We start from the raw sequence: 17,564 nt of genomic DNA on the forward strand, positions 1-17,564 counted from the left end.
CTATCGATTGTGCCTTTTCATCGTTAGCCAAACGTCGTGCTGGTGGCAGTGTGGCTGGTGGAAGGGACTTCGTCCTGTGCGAGTGTGTCATCCTTTTATTCCGACGTCCCACCTCCAGAATGTACAGAGCCGTGTACTGTGTCACTCGCCACGACTTCAGCGAGATGCTCAATTAACGAGGAATATCGAGGGGGCTTGAACCATGCACCGCTCAGGTTCCCCAGGGGTGCTACTCATCAGGGCCAGAAGAGACCATTTGGTAGGTGAGTCACGCTCGTGTCTGGCTTGTAACGCTGCAATACAACAGACGCTCACTAATTGCATCTCCTCCTCCAAGACGTCAGCCCAAGAGAAAGAGGGGGGGTAGGGAAAAAAAGAGATATGCAAGCTGCTCGAAATGTGATTCAGCATCCGCATTAACTTTGTGACTCACATGACACAATGACCATCATGTAGCTAATTGAATTAGCGTCCTCTGCTTGAGAAGAAATGTCATATTTCACATTAAGTATCTGAGAGTAATGTGAAGAGTGTATGTTTGTTATTTACCAATACACATACAAATATGTACACCAGTGTTGAATGTACAGACACACATTCACATACAAATGCAAACCCCCAAGCATCGAAATGTTTCTTAACACTCAAACATTCAAATGCTTCCTATAAGTCGTTATCATCTTTCTCTTCAAATTATCCATTAACACTCTTTCCAGGCTGAGATTGTGCATTATGTCATTCCTTTCCCAAGGTTCTGGGAAGTTGAAAAACAAAGCACATATGCCATCTAGAGGCAAGTTTTGTAACTGCAAGTCCATTCATGCTCATATCAGTATGGAAAAACCAAATGAGTTTTTCAATTTTATGTCTGGAAACAGATTGTTCCTTGATCAGTTTCCATGCACTTGACAATAGGTAGGGCTGTAACCCCGCACCTCTTCACACATGCACACACACACATACACACACACACACACACACACACACACACACACGCACACACACAGGTGCGTGCACAGACACTCAACATATAATTATCCTCAAGTTCTGTTGCAGGGGATCAAGGGATAATGGGGTTTGGGGCTTGCTTATTTGGGATCTATTTATTCTATGTGTGATCTATGTGTGACCAGACACTGAGGTCAAATGTCAGAGATAGTGCTGATAGTAGTACTAGGGGCCATATTTCAGGCTTCATCTAAGTTGCTCCAGACCTTGACAGTTAATATTATCAAAAAAGGAAAGTAGTGATATTTAAAGACTGAAAGTATTGTTTGTAACCACCTCCAATTCTGAAAAGAAAGGTCCCCCTCCAGAGAATGTAGGCCTCTCTCCATGAACCAAGATTAATGGGTTTATTTCTTTGGAGTGGTTGAATGTAATATTGGTAATTCTATAACATGCGAGCGATAATTTGTTATTCATTTTGAGATTTTAATTCACATTCTTGCCTTAAAGCACCATGTAAACCCTTACCAATCACAAGAAAGAAAGAAAGAAAGAAAGAAAGAAAGAAAGAAATTTAAAACATTATTACGTTTTTAAAAGCACGTACACACAAGCTGATGTATATTCTCTTCCTCCATTTCTCACTGCACCTCGCCTTCATTTCAAATAGTCCCTACCTCCTTGGTAATGTTGTCCTGTACCAGACTGTACAGGGGGACGATGCGGCTGACCTCCAGCAGGACAGGTGTGGGGCTGGGCGACTCGTGGCCTGCCTGTCGGCACAAGTGGCATGCGGCCGGGCAGCTGCCCTTCTCCTGGCAGCGGATCTCCACGCCTGCCACCAGGTCGTCCGACAGCAGCTGCGTCTTCAGCAGACCTGACAGGTAGCTAATGAATGGCAGGGACTTCAGCTCCCGTCGGCTTCCCTGGTCCGTGGCCTCTGTGGAGGTGAGGGACAAAGTCATGTCACTCAGAACAACACACAAGTTGATGTCACAAATGGAGTCTGGCAAAGGGGTAACTGATGTAATGACATGAAGATTTCTATTAAGCAGAAACAGATTTTGACTGTTTAGGACATAATAATGACTTGATAGCATATAGAATTATCTGTAGACCACCACTGGGTATGTAATAAATTCTATTTTAATAGATTCGCAGACATGTGTGGACAGAACTAGTGGTGCTTTAAAATATAAGAATATCTCACTGCCACTCAACTGCCACCTGCTTGGGTCTTTGGTTTTTTAACTGCCTGAATAAGGATCAAAATTATACAGTCTTTTTGACCTATAAGAGTTTTTCCTCAAATGAGCAACTTTCGCTGTTTTGTGCAGGTCTAGGTTTCGGTCAGTTCTAGGACAGAGACAGGCTTTGGTTTAGTCATAATCTGATTCCAGGTCAGTCATTGGAGAGAGGTAGACTTTGGTTTAGTAACAGTCCAGTCTCAGGTCAGTCACAGATCATGGATATCGAACAGCTGGCTGTCAGCAGAAGTTATCTGCAGCGCAATGTGAACAAAACATGAACCTCAAGAGATTCTAACCATCTTGACACAATGATGAACAATCATGAAGAAATCAACATGGAATATTAATGGCATCTGATTCTTTGCAGGGCCACCATACATCTGGAATCACGCTGTCCCGTTTCAAACCCAGACGGGACTTGAGAATATATCCATATAGAGATTAATACTTCCAGTATTTGACTCACTGAAAATCATTTAACATTAAGTATAGGAGTTGTTCAAGGTTTTATATGCTGTTGACCAGAGCCCAGTCAATGTTGCGCTGTTCTATCTGATGCTCATTCACTTTATATGAAAGAATTTTCTTAACATCACTTCCCAAACATATCTGAAGGACCTTAACCACAATTTTAGAATCAGTTTTTGCACTGCAGTTTCTAATAAATGGGATAATTCCTGAGTCGGAAAAAACCCGATCTGGAATCAGAAGTCTGAGGAGGATCACGATAAAGCCTGAAACTGGCTTCTGGTGGACATCATCTGGATGTACTTCAGTCAGGGTAATATCAAACTGTCACTGATCCATTAGGCTGGGAGAATGAGGTCTGAGTGATAAATTGTCCCTCTCAGTGTAAATACAAAGGGGTTTGATTTGAGCGAAGGAGATCTTTCCGTGCATTGCCCCAGTATTCCCGGCCATGGGATCGGAGACGCTAATTGAGTGTTGACTGAGTGCTGGGGCATTGCTTTTCGCAGATGTTTCGACCACGCGGAGGGGAGAGGAGTCACCCTAACAGCTTGAAGGGTGGTCCCCCCACCCCCCACCCCCCACCAAAAAACCTCTGCTCTATACGCCCATCTCGAAACCCACACAGGCTCTTATCCAGCCAGCCGAAGCAATTCAGCAATTTTCACATCCATCGCATCGCTTTAAGCAAAACGATGGGGCCTGAAACGAGATTTTTTTTGGAGGAGAGGCATGGCAGAGCTGATAGTGGGAAGGCTAGAGTCAACAACAACATGCAGATGTGTTATCCTGGGGCCAAAGTGGTCTCAGCAGTCACAATGTTTGTGCTCCTCTCGCCGAAAGAGAAGGAGAGGGATGGAAAAAAAAGAGAGAAAAAAAATGACACGTGGAGTAATTGGTAACAGCTTAGGCTAAGCTTTTCAAATGATTCATTTCCTGCAACACACTTCATCACATTGAAACAAAACAGCCTTCAGTGTGTTTCTCCTCCGAAAAGGCAAAAGAAAACATTCGATGCATGAACTTCGTTGCGCTGTGTGTATAAGTGCGTGGGTATGCGTGTGTATGTGTGTGTGTGCGTGCGTGCGTGCGTTCACAATCTGTTCTGTACTTATATAAATCATCCCTCCAGTCAATTGTCGCCCGATGAGCTGGTGGCCTCTTTCACCCCAGGACTGAGGTCATTTCATCTCTTGACATTAGGTAAGACAGGCATACGATAAATTAATTATAATATCAATAGTACCTTCAAATACATCAAGTACACCTTTTCACATTCTCAACAAAAATTTCAAAATAACGTGAATACTGATAATAATTTAAGCTTAATTGGAACAAAGCCAACTAGGGTACTGTTAAATGAAAAAAAAAAGAGAGAGAGAGAGAGAGAGAGAGAGAGAGAGAGAGAGAGAGAGAGAGAGAGAGAACAAATATAAAGTGCAAAAGGCAAACAGACACACGGGTCTGCCCGGGAGAGGGCAATTAAATGCCTTCCTTGAGAAAATGCAGACGCACAAAAGAGCTGTCATCGCCCGGCGCTAGCTCAGAAAGCACTGTTATTACTTAGGGCTTTGCAATAAGCCCAGATCATGCACATCAATCAGGCCGCAACACAACCCCTCCTTCAACTTTACACTCCATTCATGTTTGGGACAATGCTGCCTGACAATTACATTAATCCTCACTTCCAGCAAAAGGGGTTGAGGCTGGATACATAGGAGCCTTTCACAAACTCAAAGCATGTGAACGTGACATTTACCGTACCACTGAGAATCTCTTTCGCGGATGAATTAAATGACCTGAAGCCACCCGGAACTATTTCTTTTATCGTATTGTATTCAATGTTTTGTTTACTTTGAACGTGATAGTGCTATTGCAACATAAATTATCTAAACATTTTTTTGAAGGCTTTGCTTAAGGTAAGTCAGTGGGAAAAGAATAAGAGTTGGAAAACTAGCTGTCGTTCTAACCACTTGTCATTTCCCATTCAAAAAATGGAGACCTTCTGCTCTTAACAGTTTTTCATACTGATATGCGTATTGAAATTTGTTTACAAAGACACATTGAACAATAACACGACATGAGCAAAACACCCTTTGGACATATGAGCAGCTTTTGAACTAAAAAGCACAGGGATTCTGACTGTGTCAGACATGAAAAGTACATTCTCATAAGTACCTAAATTGTCAGGATTAGCCTTATTAGCAGTTTATGTTTGGACATTCTTGTTAGATGTCCTGATGCTTAATATCTGCTCTAAACTTAAGAAATAACAGGAATTCAGTGGAATAAGGCAAAAAACCTATGTACTCTGTATTAAGAACAAACAAGCAAACCAAAACTGCAATATTCAGCTCACTTGAAAAGTTGGCAAAGGGTGAGATCTTTCTAGTTCTGAGGCTGAAGTCTGAGTGTGGGAGTATTTTAGATAGATACTATGATGTAATCATTATGATATTATGTAAAAAGATGTATTAAAATCAAGCTTTTCAGCCGACTGAGAATTTGTTTTAGACTGGTCCTGAATTATGAAATGTGACTCAAATCAAAGGTACTTATTAAACACAACCATGGATTTTTAAACAGTACAAGTGTCACTGGAATACCTCACAGTTTGTCAAGGTCACCAAATACCAAAATGCTGTCTGGAATTACATAATGACAAATGGTCATGTCTCTCATTCATTTTCCACACGTGGGTGTTCTGCTTACTTTTGGAAAAGACGAAAAAGGCAAACGCTTGGAAACTAATTGCCAATGAGAATGTGGGATTAGGATGACAGCATGAGCGGTGATTACAATAAGAAAAAGAGTGCTTTGTTCTTTGGAGGATGTGAAATGGAAGAAAATGTATAGTTTGGGAGGTATGACTGAAAAATAGATCCAGTTTCCTGATTATAACACTGACCACATGCCCATTCACTTTGTGACTGATGGAAACTTGACATGCTCTTTTTAAAAAATAATGGTCTTTATTCTGACGAGACCATGGTTTAATTTTAATGAGGTACTGATGGACAAATGTCATGTCTATGTCTCTAGATACTATATATGTGAGTATACAGTGTAATTTATATGACTGCTGTGATAGACAATGTCATCACTACAACACAGTTTGTCAAGACTGTATATAATGTCATCACTGCAACACAGTTTGTCAAGACTGTGTGTGTGTGTGTGTGTGTGTGTGTGTATATAAAGATATATATATATATATATATATATATATATATATATATATATATATATATATATATATATATATATTTATGTGTGTGTGTGTGTGTGTGTGTGTGTATGTATGTATGTATGTCTTGACAAACACAGCCTCGGCTCCTTTGGACCTGTACCGCGACATGACATTGTCTATTTTATATCTATATATCTATATATGTATATAAAAAACAACGGCATTTTTGGTTCTTCCCTAGAATAACCTACTTAAAACTAACCTCTGATTTCTTAAAAAATCTTAGTGACCTAGGTGGCTGTGTGAAAGTTTGAATATTTTTGAAGACAGTTCCGAAATACGTGGAGAGTGGCAAATGGTTTTACAGGAGAGACACTGAAGTGCCACAGGATATTTGCTGCCATCTAGAGACTAAATATTTAATTACAGTCTTGCTTTCTCATTCTATGAATTGCTGAATTCATATTTTGAGATTTTTTAAATCAACAAATATAAAAATGAAATAAACAAACAAAAAACATGTTTTATTTAGGGATTTATTTACTTATTTATTTATTTCAGGGGACTTTTCAGTCTTCCATAAAATGCTTTTGGTGCTTAGAGGACGCACTTGTAATTTAGCATTATAAACCTTAACCTCTTTTAAAAGGTAAAGGATAGACTTGAATTCAGAAAAACAGCCAAAAACAAGCACTGATTATTTCTCACATCAGCAGTCCCCCCCCCCCCCCCATCTATTTATAATAATAATAATAATAATAATAATAATAATAATAATAATAATAGTTGTTGTTGCTGTTTTTGTTGTTGTTGTTGTTGTAGTTGTTATTATTATTATTATTAATATTGCTACCTTACAAGGGCAAGGAGCAGCAGTATAATGTGTAATGCAAGGTAGCGGCAAGTGCTAGCAACAGAAAATGTTGCAATGCATATCCATTGATTACACATAACAAACATATGTTTTTGTTTTTGTTTTATATCTAATTCGAACTAGTTAACAGGCAACGAGTCCACTGTAGTCAGTTGGCAAATAAACACGAAAAGGGCGAGAGTTTAAAAATATTGACAATAATAACAGAAATGAAAAAGAACTGGCAGGAAAAAAAAAAAAAAAAAAACATATGACGTCATTACCGCAGTTCCGCGCACCGTGAACACAGACCGTTTGTCACTACATCCTGCAAGCCCGACGTTGAACGGAAGGTAAGAATCTCACAACAGAATTATTTTCATGGCAAGGAGCAAACGTTGACGTTTTCTGTTTGGGCATTATATTGATACTGTGCACAGTCAAAACAGTCTCACCGTGATCATGCACTGAAAGGAAATATTGTAATTTGAGGAGGAAGGCCTCGGACAGAGCAGTTTATTAACCTAGCAAGCTTAGACCATTAGCATTATTAGCAGAGTTGCTACTAAGCCACAGCTCGTTCATAACACTTGACTGTTCGTTTTGTCTGTCCGGAGACTTGACTGCTTACAACATGCAGATATCTTTCAGTAAGCGTACTGTTAAGGCAAAATAGTTTGAATTGTTGACCTTGTCAGTATCATTTTTGCGACACTTTAACGTACCATAGCCATCTACGTTTGTTTTAAAGCACATAATAGACTAACCAGGCGATGTTGCAGTGTTTTGGTAAGGGCTGAAACTTATTAGATTATCGGGTGCCTCTCAAAGCCACAGCAAAACTGTTTAATTTACGAACGAAAGCGTTGGAAGGCACGGCCATCTGCATTTGCGCTATTATGAGCTTGTGAATACGTTTGAATGCAGCGCATCCACCCTCACGGTAATATGGAGGTTGTGGGTTAGCAAGCTTTCATAGCATTAACAAATCGCGATGAATTACAGCCTAAACAACATGACATTTACCTCCCCCAAAACATGGTTTAATGCAAAACAACAGTGTTTACCCAACAGGGTCTAGTTATTGCAGAAAGTAAGGATTTGTTAGGTTTAGATTTGCACACTTGGCTATGCTCTCTCGTCCTCCCTCTTGCTGAAAAAGCAGGTGGGCCAGTTTTAACAGTTTGTTCGACAGATTTCTGACATTTGGCTGCATGATGATGACAGTGCTGCATCAACATAATTTACAAATACTTTCATTTTAAAAAGTACATCACAAGCTAGACATTTTCCCTAGCACTTAAAATTTCAAAGAGTAAAAAATAAAATGTTGCAGCATCATGTTTTATATTGACCATGTTTTTCTCTCTTTTTTTTTTTTTCTTTTTTCTTTTTTTTTTTTGTCTTTTTCTGTCTACAGGACACATCAGAGAGTGGAATGCATCATGGCGATGGTGTCGTCCCTGGATCCAGACCTTGTACGGGAGGTGCTGGAATGTCCCATCTGCTTGGAGACGTTTAACCAGGACCAGCTCAGACCCAAACTGCTGCAGTGTGGCCACACGGTCTGTCGACAGTGTCTGGAGAAGCTCTTGGCCACCACTATCAATGGTGTACGCTGTCCCTTCTGCAGCAAGGTCTCCCGTATGAGCAGCATCTCACAGCTCGCCGACAACCTCACCGTGCTAAAGATCATCGACTGTGCCAGCTCTTGTAGCTCTGCTATGGGTCTCATGTGCAAGTCCTGTAAGAACCGCCTGCCCCGTCAGTACTGTTGTGACTGTGGGGTGGTGCTGTGTGATCCATGTAAGGGGGAGGGTCACCAGCACCAAGGTCACACAGTCCAGACCATCCGCTTGGCCGCAGAGCAGCGCAGGAAAGATCTGGGAGCAAAGCTGGCCAGCCTAAGAGAGACCATGGGAAACATTCAGAAGAAAAAGTCCGCCATTGACAATGTGTCTAAATCTCTGAGACTCAAGTACAAGGCTGTACAGCAGGAGTATGCCAGGGCGGAGCTGCAGCTCCAGGAGGAGCTGAGCCGCTCCCGGCGGGCATTCGCTGCCTCCATGGCCGAAGTGGAGAAGCTTAACGCCCAGATCCTCGAGGAGCAGACCTACCTACTGAACATCGCCGAGGTCCAGGTCGTGTCCCGTTGCGACTACCTGACCATGCGGATCAAACAGACTGACACTGCCCTTTTGGAGGGCGGGGGCAGCAATGACGAGGAAGACCTGGACTTGAAAAGCAGCCTGCCAGTTCTGTTGAAGCTGCAGGATCCAGAGCTGATTAAGACCGAGCATAACAAACCTATAGACATAGGGGAACTGACAACCAAACCCGTGTCTGTTAACATGGATGAGGAGGACGGGCACGGACTGGCGGCCGCCTCGGCTCCTTTGGACCTGTACCGCGACATAGACATGATAACGGCCGTGGAGGAAGCCGTGTGCGCTTCGCCTGGTAGCTTCAAGTCCAAGTCTGTGGATGGAGGTGGTCCGTCTCCAGGGGCGACGGGGTCGACGTCAGGGGGACAGATCTGTCAGTTTGTTAAGAAGATGGGCTGCAAGGGGAACCTTCCAGGGATGTTTAACCTGCCTGTGAGCATTTGTGTCACGCCGCAGGGAGAGGTGCTGGTCGCAGACCGAGGCAACTACCGCATTCAGATCTTCAACCGCAAGGGCTTCCAGAAAGAGATCCGACGCAACCCCAGTAGCATCGACAACTTCGTGCTCAGCTTTCTCGGGGCGGACCTGCCCAATCTCATCCCCCTCTCCATCGCCATTACGCCACAGGGCCTCATCGGAGTCACAGACAACTACGACAACTCCGTCAAGGTTTACACCCCTGAGGGTCACTGCATTGCCTGCCACAAGAACCAGCTCATCAAGCCCTGGGGCATCGCTGCTATGCCCTCAGGGCAGTTTGTTGTGTCGGACGTAGAAGGAGGGAAGCTCTGGTGCCTGGCTGTCGACCGGAACGTGGGTGTGGTCAACTACAACCGACTGTGTTCGGCCGTCAGGCCCAAGTTTGTGACTTGCGACTCCTCAGGGACCGTGTACTTCACGCAGGGTTTGGGACTCAACATTGAGAACAGGCACAATGAGCATCACCTGGAGGGAGGGTTCTCCATCGGCTCTGTGGGCATGGACGGCCAGCTGGGCAAACAGCTCAGCCACTTCTTCTCTGAGACGGAGGACTTCCGCTGCATCACGGGCATGTGCGTGGACGCCAACGGGGATCTTTTGGTGACGGACAGTGGCCGAAAAGAGATCTTGCAGTTCCCCAAGGAGGGTGGCTTCAACATTTTGATTCAGGAGGGTTTGACATGCCCTGTAGGGGTAGCAGTCACCCAGAAAGGACAGCTATTGGTCTTGGATTGCTGGGACCACTGTGTGAAGGTATACACATATTTGCAAAGACGCCGTTCCTCCACCAGTTAGGCTCAGTTCTTTCCCCCCGGAGTGGTGGTGGATGGTGTTTGTAGCTCTGAATTTCTGTCTTGTCACTTTAATCCAATAACTGTGTTCAAAAATGCTCTTGCTTCTCAGTGATTTCTGAACTGTGGCAAAGCTGGGTCAGACTCAGCGACCCGGTTCTGGCTACTAAGCTCTGACCCATCAGGGACTCTGCCAGGGAGCAAATTTCGGGAACGTTAAACACGTGTTTACTGTTTTGATTGCTGCTCTTGGAACACAGCACAACTGATGGCAATAAGTAGTGTGTTTGTCATTGTCTCTGCATCAGTTGTGTTTTTGAATCATGTGCTGTATATGCATCAAGGACTTTCCATATAAAAAAAGAAAAACATAACAGATTGAACTGCCTACTTATGAGGAGGTTGTGAACTCTGCATCGGAGGAGTGGTTTTAGACAGATTTCATGAACTTCTGACCTGCTGAAGCTCACACATAAGTAAAATGTGATATTCATGCACATCCCAAGCCCACACATGTAATGATTTTTTTTTTTTTTGGTTCAGTGCTGAAGTTCATACCAATGTGTTGGATAACCAGTAAGCCTCCTCACTTGTGAGTCATGGCTAGTTTTTCAGTAAAGAGCAGATAAAACTCCTGCTCACAGACACTACAAGATATTCTTAAGTTGCAGTGGACACATAACATGTATTTGTGTAGTATAATATAAGCACTGGGAAGCACAGCGATTCAAAGTTGACTGTTATATCAGCCAAAATGTCATTTATTTTATGTCACTGTTTTGTGTTGTAAACAGGTTTGTGAAACCATGTTTAAAAAATAAGAAAAAAAAAAAACAAATAAATAAATATGAATCATATGTAGTAGTTAACCAAAGGATTGCAGTTCAGGAATATTTTCAGCATGCCACCTAATCTCATCACAACAAATGTTCCTAAAATCCAAGGCAGGGACGCTGCTTGGTCAAAACAGACTTGGAATTTGAAAGGATATATTAAAATAAATGAGATGTTAATAGGTTTTTTTTGGGGTTTTTTTTTCCTTTTTAAGTGTCCTTGTTTCACTGTGGTGAACCACAAGATTGTCACACATGTCAAGTTCATTTAAAACAGATGGCTTATTGTGACATTGGGAAAATATGTTTTCCTCTTGTGAGGCTGTAAAACAAAATGAAACAAAACAGAAAAAGTCATTGTTTATTTTGTGTTAATGGGGCTAGAATCAATATTTAAACAAATATTGTGTATCAGGTCCCACTGGGGTCAAAGGATTGGCTGTCACATTCTATTGCATTCTACTGAGAACTTGAATAAAAAAAATACAAAAAAAAAACAAAAAAATATTGGAAATATTGCTTCGCACTTTAAATATACTTACAATATGTTCTCTGTTGTGTTTCTTATGAGGCCTTCTAGTATTCATGCAGAAAAAATTAAAATACCATTTCTGAATGATGCCTCGTTTTTCTGTATTCATATTCAGTGTGACATCATTCAGAGAGGGTTTTTTTATTTTTTATTTTAGATGAACCTCTGTATCTTTCTGATTCTGTTAAATCTGCATTGAGTCTGTAGACTGTATGTGAAGCATATGTGTGTTGTTTGACAACGGGACAGTCATATTTCTGGGCAGGTTTACCTTCAGTGGTCAGTAAGATGATGGACACAATGCAAACACTGCCAGGTTTTATTATGTTAAGAGGCATTATACACACACACAAGAAATGATTAAAAAAAAAAAAGAAAACAAAACAAACAAACAAAAACACATCCTTTAGAGGGATGTTCATATTCTGATGAAGGTCTAACGTGTTTTGTTTGACTGTTTTTACTGGACGTGAATACAAGACTTTTGAGTTTTTGTCCAACCTTACATCATGGAGACTGTGAGTGCTATTAATGTATGTAAAGTGGGTCTCAAACCTTTGTTTGTTTATGGTCATGATCAACCATGTGCAATAAATAAAATCAACATTAATAAAGGCTTTTGTGTCGGGAGTCCCCGTGTCTAGCATTGTTAACCTATTGTGTGTCTGTAGCTGTGAGTTACAGTGGCAGTGAGTTTAGTGTTAGTGTGTCTTGGCAGGTATCTACAGAGGAGCTGCGATGGAGGGTCAAATGCATGTGATCATGTGACCAGTTTCCAGGTTCTTGGGTGTCAGAGTAAGATACAAGCATGATCTTTGTGTGCGTAATGGTTATTTTTTCTGAAATGCAGAGTGCGTATGTGTGTAGTGTGTCTAGCTGAATCTTGAATTTGGAAGTACTATGAAGGTAAAATGTCACATTTAATTGGAAAGAGAGATGAAAGTTGAATACATATCCAGGTACCTCTGAACTTCTTCTATGTGTATTTTTGGCAAATGTGAGTTGACAAGACTTCAGAAGCTCTGCATTGTAGGCAAAGCCTGTTTGAGTCTACTGTGACTATACTGTGTTGGAGTTTCTTAAATCTGTCAGAAATGCTCCCTCTGTTGAATGGTCTTGACAATGAGAAAATGCTAAAAACCATTTCAAAGCGGAACCGTTACACTTAATGCTCTAAAAAAAAAAATTCAATTTTGTGGATGAAACCATTAGTAAATTTTTAGATTGGTCCTTTTGAGCGCAACCAAATAACATTTAGGCTCTAAAAAGATGCAATGATGCATTTGATGTTGATGGGTTTTCTATACATAACTCTCTCTACACTCTGAGGGAAAAAAATGTTAGCTTTTAATCTCTGGCATCTGCCTTATCTTGTCATTTCTCTTTTCTGTTCTTTTTCCAAACAGTGTCAATTAACTTTAAACTGTAAAATTACCAGTGGCTGAAGATAGCCTTTCGCTGGTCATAGTTCAGACTTTAAAAGCATTTCCAGCTGATGATGAATTAAGGTCTTGTGTATCTGTTTATTTTCTAGAGAAAATAGAATCTAGAGTGTTTAAGACTCATTCCTCAGACATGTTTCCCTTTTCACAGTTCCTTCATTCCTGAGTGATTTACATTTTTCCCCCTCCCCTTAAATAATTTAGTTCGTCAGTCAGCCAGTCTAGGTGCGTGAAGCCACACCTATGAGGGCAGTCACTGCATCTTCACACACTACTGCTTAGCATCACACATTGCAACAGAATGTTATTCGTAACACAGAACCTCACTACCCATGACTACCAATGAGCAGTGAGGGAGAGAGAGAGAGAGAGAGAGAGAGAGAGGGCCCTGCTTGGCTTACCCAGCTATGGGAGCAAGGCTGACTGCTGTCCGCTATTGGCAAACGTGGCACAATTTGGGTTTGAGCCTTGAGTCCTACAGACGGCGTCTTAACTGGGCATGCCACCTGAGGAGGCTGTGTTTCTCTGATGTTTATTATTTTGATATACGATTTTCTATTTACTCCACCTGCCAAAATGTCCTTGAGGCAATTATAAACTGTTTGGAACCTACAGTCTTCACTGCACTGGAGTTAGTATTATCCAGAACAACATATGTTACCCCTTGAGTTGTATTACTCTTGAAGTTTTCTCATTTTTTATCTGGGGTGTCAATTCCATTCCCAATCATAACTTGGGAGCTCTGTTCAGCATTATGTTACACTGATCTTGTGAAAAGCGTTGAACAAATATGAAGGAGTTGTTGACCCACATTATACCTGCCCGGAATTCTTTTCACGCAGTCATCTCTCAAGGCTCATGGAGTAAAAATTTCTTTCATCATAAATCAAACATGCCTCTCCCTGTTTTTTTTTCTTTTCTTTTCTTTTTTCTTTTCTTTTCTTTTTGGAACTTTGCAGATGTCATAATTACACCCTGGAGTTTGAACAAGTCAACATCCTCTGGCTTTGTCACTTTGTACATTCTGTGACTTGGGCTGCACCTAATATATGTATTGCACACGTTACTCTAGATTGCATAAAAAAAGTGGCCTGTATTAGACATTTCTGTCAAATTACACTCTCAGCATCAAACAGCATTTACTGTCAGGAAGCTATTAGGCTTGTTTGGGTGTGTCTGGCTGTCTCAATTACCCAAAGAATATAGATTTCTTATAAACATTATACTAACTGTTTCACCATTACTAATTTATACCTACACTTCATTTACATTTATTCATTTAGCAAATGTAAAGTACAAAGATGTAAAGTACAATTTACCTCTGAACGTACAAGTTGAGTCTTTGTGCCAATTTTAGACCAATGTTTCTTATTTTAAAGATTCTTACTGAGGTTTTAGAGATTGCAATAATGGTTCTCTCTTGTGTCTTACCTTTCTGGTACTGTAGCCAGAGCTGCTGTTGGGATTTCTTGCTGGGGAAGTAGATAGTGCAACTGAGCTCTGAGCCGTAGAGAGCCTCAGACACGTAATGGCTGCCGTACTGCTGTATGAAGGCCAGCATCTCGTCGCGTGTGCTGTCTGCCGTGAGTGCCTTCAGTACCTTCGAGAAGCCTGAGCAGAAAGGGGACACAACGGCAACTTGACTCTTGTGGGCTTGACTTTTTGACCTTTGCTTGCTCACCGCTGGGCGGGTCGATGGTGAAACCCAGGTATCGTTAAATGTTTCCCTGGGCCATTCCACTCAGCTCTTCACCAATCCTTTTACCTGCAACAGCTTGATTGGATTGGTGGAGGCAGTAAGACTAATGTCCTGAGGATAGAGTCTGTGGAAGGTCAGTGTCTGTGTCTTCCCTTTAGGGACTGACATTTGGAGGCCCCGCAGAGCTGTTGATGTTGGCTTTTAAGACAGAAGTGGGAACTGCCATGGGGCTTATGCTAGCTCGACAGGCCAGCAAGAAACACAAAACATGAGCAAACACACAATGAGAATGACTCTACTTCAAGTATGCTGTGCTTCTACTGCCAGCTTATCCACAGTTCAATTTTTAGCTCATTTATCAGTTATACTTATGGAGTGACAGCCCCCCGGGCCCCCTCCACTCCCCACCCCACCCTATCCTGACCACATAACCAGGATTATCCGTCTTCCAGCTCACGTAACAGGGCCAAACATTTAAAAACTCATAAGGATTTCGATTAAGGATTCCTGGCCAGTAATCACCACTCTAATGGGTTTTAAAATGCGGCGTTTCCACTCACTCACTCTCATACCTGTGGACAGAGTGATGGCACTGAGCTTCACCTTGTACAGGTTACTCCGCACTCTCCACTGTTGCACCATGGGATATCCCATCGCCTCACTGTACTCGGAATCTCCTGTAACACACACACACACACACACACACACACACACACACACACACACACACACACACACATATGCACACACACACACACATACACATATGCACACACATACATACACACACACACACACACATTTTATGTATGAAACTACACATACTAGATTGCCTACACAAGAGAAGTTTCATGTTTCATGCAGTTTTGGAGAATTTGGCACTCAGAATTAGCAGACCATTAGTGAGAAAATTACTCACGCCCTTCACCTCAACACACACACACACACACACACACACACACACACACAAACACACTTCTAACATGACTATGATTGGCTGTGCACTTTGTGAATGGCTTTTTGAGGTTTCATGTCTTGAACCTTCACTTAAAAGCCATCCTTCTTTCAGAGTCCGGTTTCCACTCTCACTTTTATGCTCCCAGACAGACCAGACCTTTCAATTAGATTTCATTCCACGCCAAGGCAAAGGAAACAAACAAAACAAACAAACAAAAAAAGAGGTCCCAGCTAAAGCCTATCATCTTAACAACTTTCAAATGTGCTTGGGCATATGATAAGCTCGAAGAGTGATGGTGATGTATATACATATGATTCTGCAGACACTGCAGTAGATGACTTGCTCGTGGAGCTGCCTGTGGAGTGGGAGGGGATGTTGTTACGAGACTGGTGGAAGAGACTGTCTGATGCAGGGGTCTCATGGGAGACGACTCTTTTACTGGTAGGGTCTGAAAGCGTTGCAGCCAATTCGACTAATGGCCTGGTAAAGGTCACGGCCCACAGGACAGCCTGAGATCCTTCCTTTGAAAGGAATGTCTAAACCAATCTATTATTATGTGTGTGTGTGCCAAGAGTAACCAACTGGCTATGGGAAACAGTAACCATTAGGCACAGCAAAATTGTAAAATTCAAGTTATTTTCATCTAAGTAATATTTAGTCTCATTTACGCATTAGCATGCTGAGAATGTTATGGCTTAATAATGCAATGGAAGTGAAATATTGGAACCTTTTATAAATGGATTTTAGAGCACATTTGTGATATTGTGTAATGAACTGATGACTTGATAATAACTTAAAATAAAACAATAACTTGTTTTAACTTGCTAGATTATGTGTGTTACTTTCCTAACAGGCAAACTCAGATTATTGGTGATTTAACCTCTGAAATGTGATCATACATACACACACACACACACACACACACCTGTGAGGAGCTGAAGATTGGGCAGTGGTTCAGAGAGCACTCCTCTGCACTGTTCCTCCACGGGCAGCGGAATGACCATCAGTCCGTCGGCCAGCTGGGGAAAGTCTTTAATGAAGTTATTGTCTCTGTGGGGAAGAGTTAGAGAACAGACTTCAAACCCTTCAGCTTCACTCAGCTCCTTAATGCATGTAAAAATTAAAAGTCACTCCATTTGTAATTGGTAACTAGTAATTCCATGTATAGAAATACTTGTGTAGAAATGTTAAAATATCCTCAATCAAAGTGTATTTTTCAATGAATTTGCAAGTGAAGAAAGCTGACCCAGCCACTACACTGTACAAACTTCAGCAAAATATATCCCACACTTACTATTCATTTATTTGCGTTCTCAGCTGATTCAGAATAATAAAGGGAGTCAGCATTCTTGTTGCACTGACACAACGTCTGACCACACTGGCGTATTGCAGACCTGTTATTAAGTATGCCGGTATCAGCTTCTTTTGTCTCAGTTCATTTGCAGTGAACCAGTTCTGCTTTGCCTATCTGATCTGTTTTTCAGTCAATGAGAAAGTTTTTGTCTCTCAACTTTATTTATTATTATTGTTGTTTCTAGGGTTTGATCTCTGGTCAGTGTTTCTGACAGATGGAATGATCTGGAAGCATGTACAGTACAGATATGTATAAAAGCCTTTGACATGCTTTGTTCCAGTAAATCCAGTAATCTTTAGTTATAAATCCTCAGGGAAACTGCGAAGAGAAACCCATCGCTGTGGAAACCAGATTGAAAATACGACAGAAGATGGACAACATTCAGTGTAATAGTTTCCAGTGTACAGAAAGAAAGCCAGCCAAGGGTTTTGCAAACATTTGAAAACAAATATGTAAATGCAACAAATTCAAAATACAGACATTAACGAGGTTGTGTGTCTATGTACTTCCATAGACAATGACCATGTCAACTCAGGGTCAAGCAGCATATCCAAACACATCTGGAACTCCAGTTAGTTAGGAGAGTTGCTTGCATTTTTTT

The 17,564-nt window shown here is 41.5% G+C and overlaps 2 protein-coding genes across 2 annotated transcripts in view; one reads left to right on the forward strand and one right to left on the reverse strand.

Annotated features, from left to right (window-relative positions):
* The window catches only part of astn2 (astrotactin 2), a 324,099-nt gene that overhangs the window by 57,061 nt on the left and 249,474 nt on the right, over positions 1–17,564 (reverse strand). Inside the window, exons 15-18 of the mRNA XM_030785297.1 lie at positions 16,535–16,659; positions 15,224–15,328; positions 14,384–14,563; positions 1,626–1,888 (exon numbers count right to left, since the gene is read on the reverse strand). Of these exons, the coding sequence (XP_030641157.1) occupies positions 1,626–1,888; positions 14,384–14,563; positions 15,224–15,328; positions 16,535–16,659 (673 nt within the window). The remainder of the gene's footprint in view (positions 1–1,625; positions 1,889–14,383; positions 14,564–15,223; positions 15,329–16,534; positions 16,660–17,564) is intronic.
* Positions 7,051–10,829, forward strand: trim32 (tripartite motif containing 32). The gene is made up of 2 exons (XM_030783915.1): positions 7,051–7,062; positions 8,130–10,829. The coding sequence occupies exon 2, from the start codon at positions 8,155–8,157 to the stop codon at positions 10,147–10,149; it is 1,995 nt and encodes a 664-aa protein (XP_030639775.1). The 5' UTR covers positions 7,051–7,062; positions 8,130–8,154; the 3' UTR covers positions 10,150–10,829.

The sequence above is a fragment of the Chanos chanos genome, chromosome 9 (genome assembly GCF_902362185.1).
Source record: "Chanos chanos chromosome 9, fChaCha1.1, whole genome shotgun sequence".
NCBI classification, from domain to species: Eukaryota; Metazoa; Chordata; class Actinopteri; order Gonorynchiformes; family Chanidae; genus Chanos; species Chanos chanos.

What these genes read in the sequence shown, in the direction of transcription:
- trim32 (XM_030783915.1), top strand. Translation starts at nt 8,155, where the DNA reads ATGGCGATGGTGTCGTCCCTGGATCCAGACCTTGTACGGGAGGTGCTG.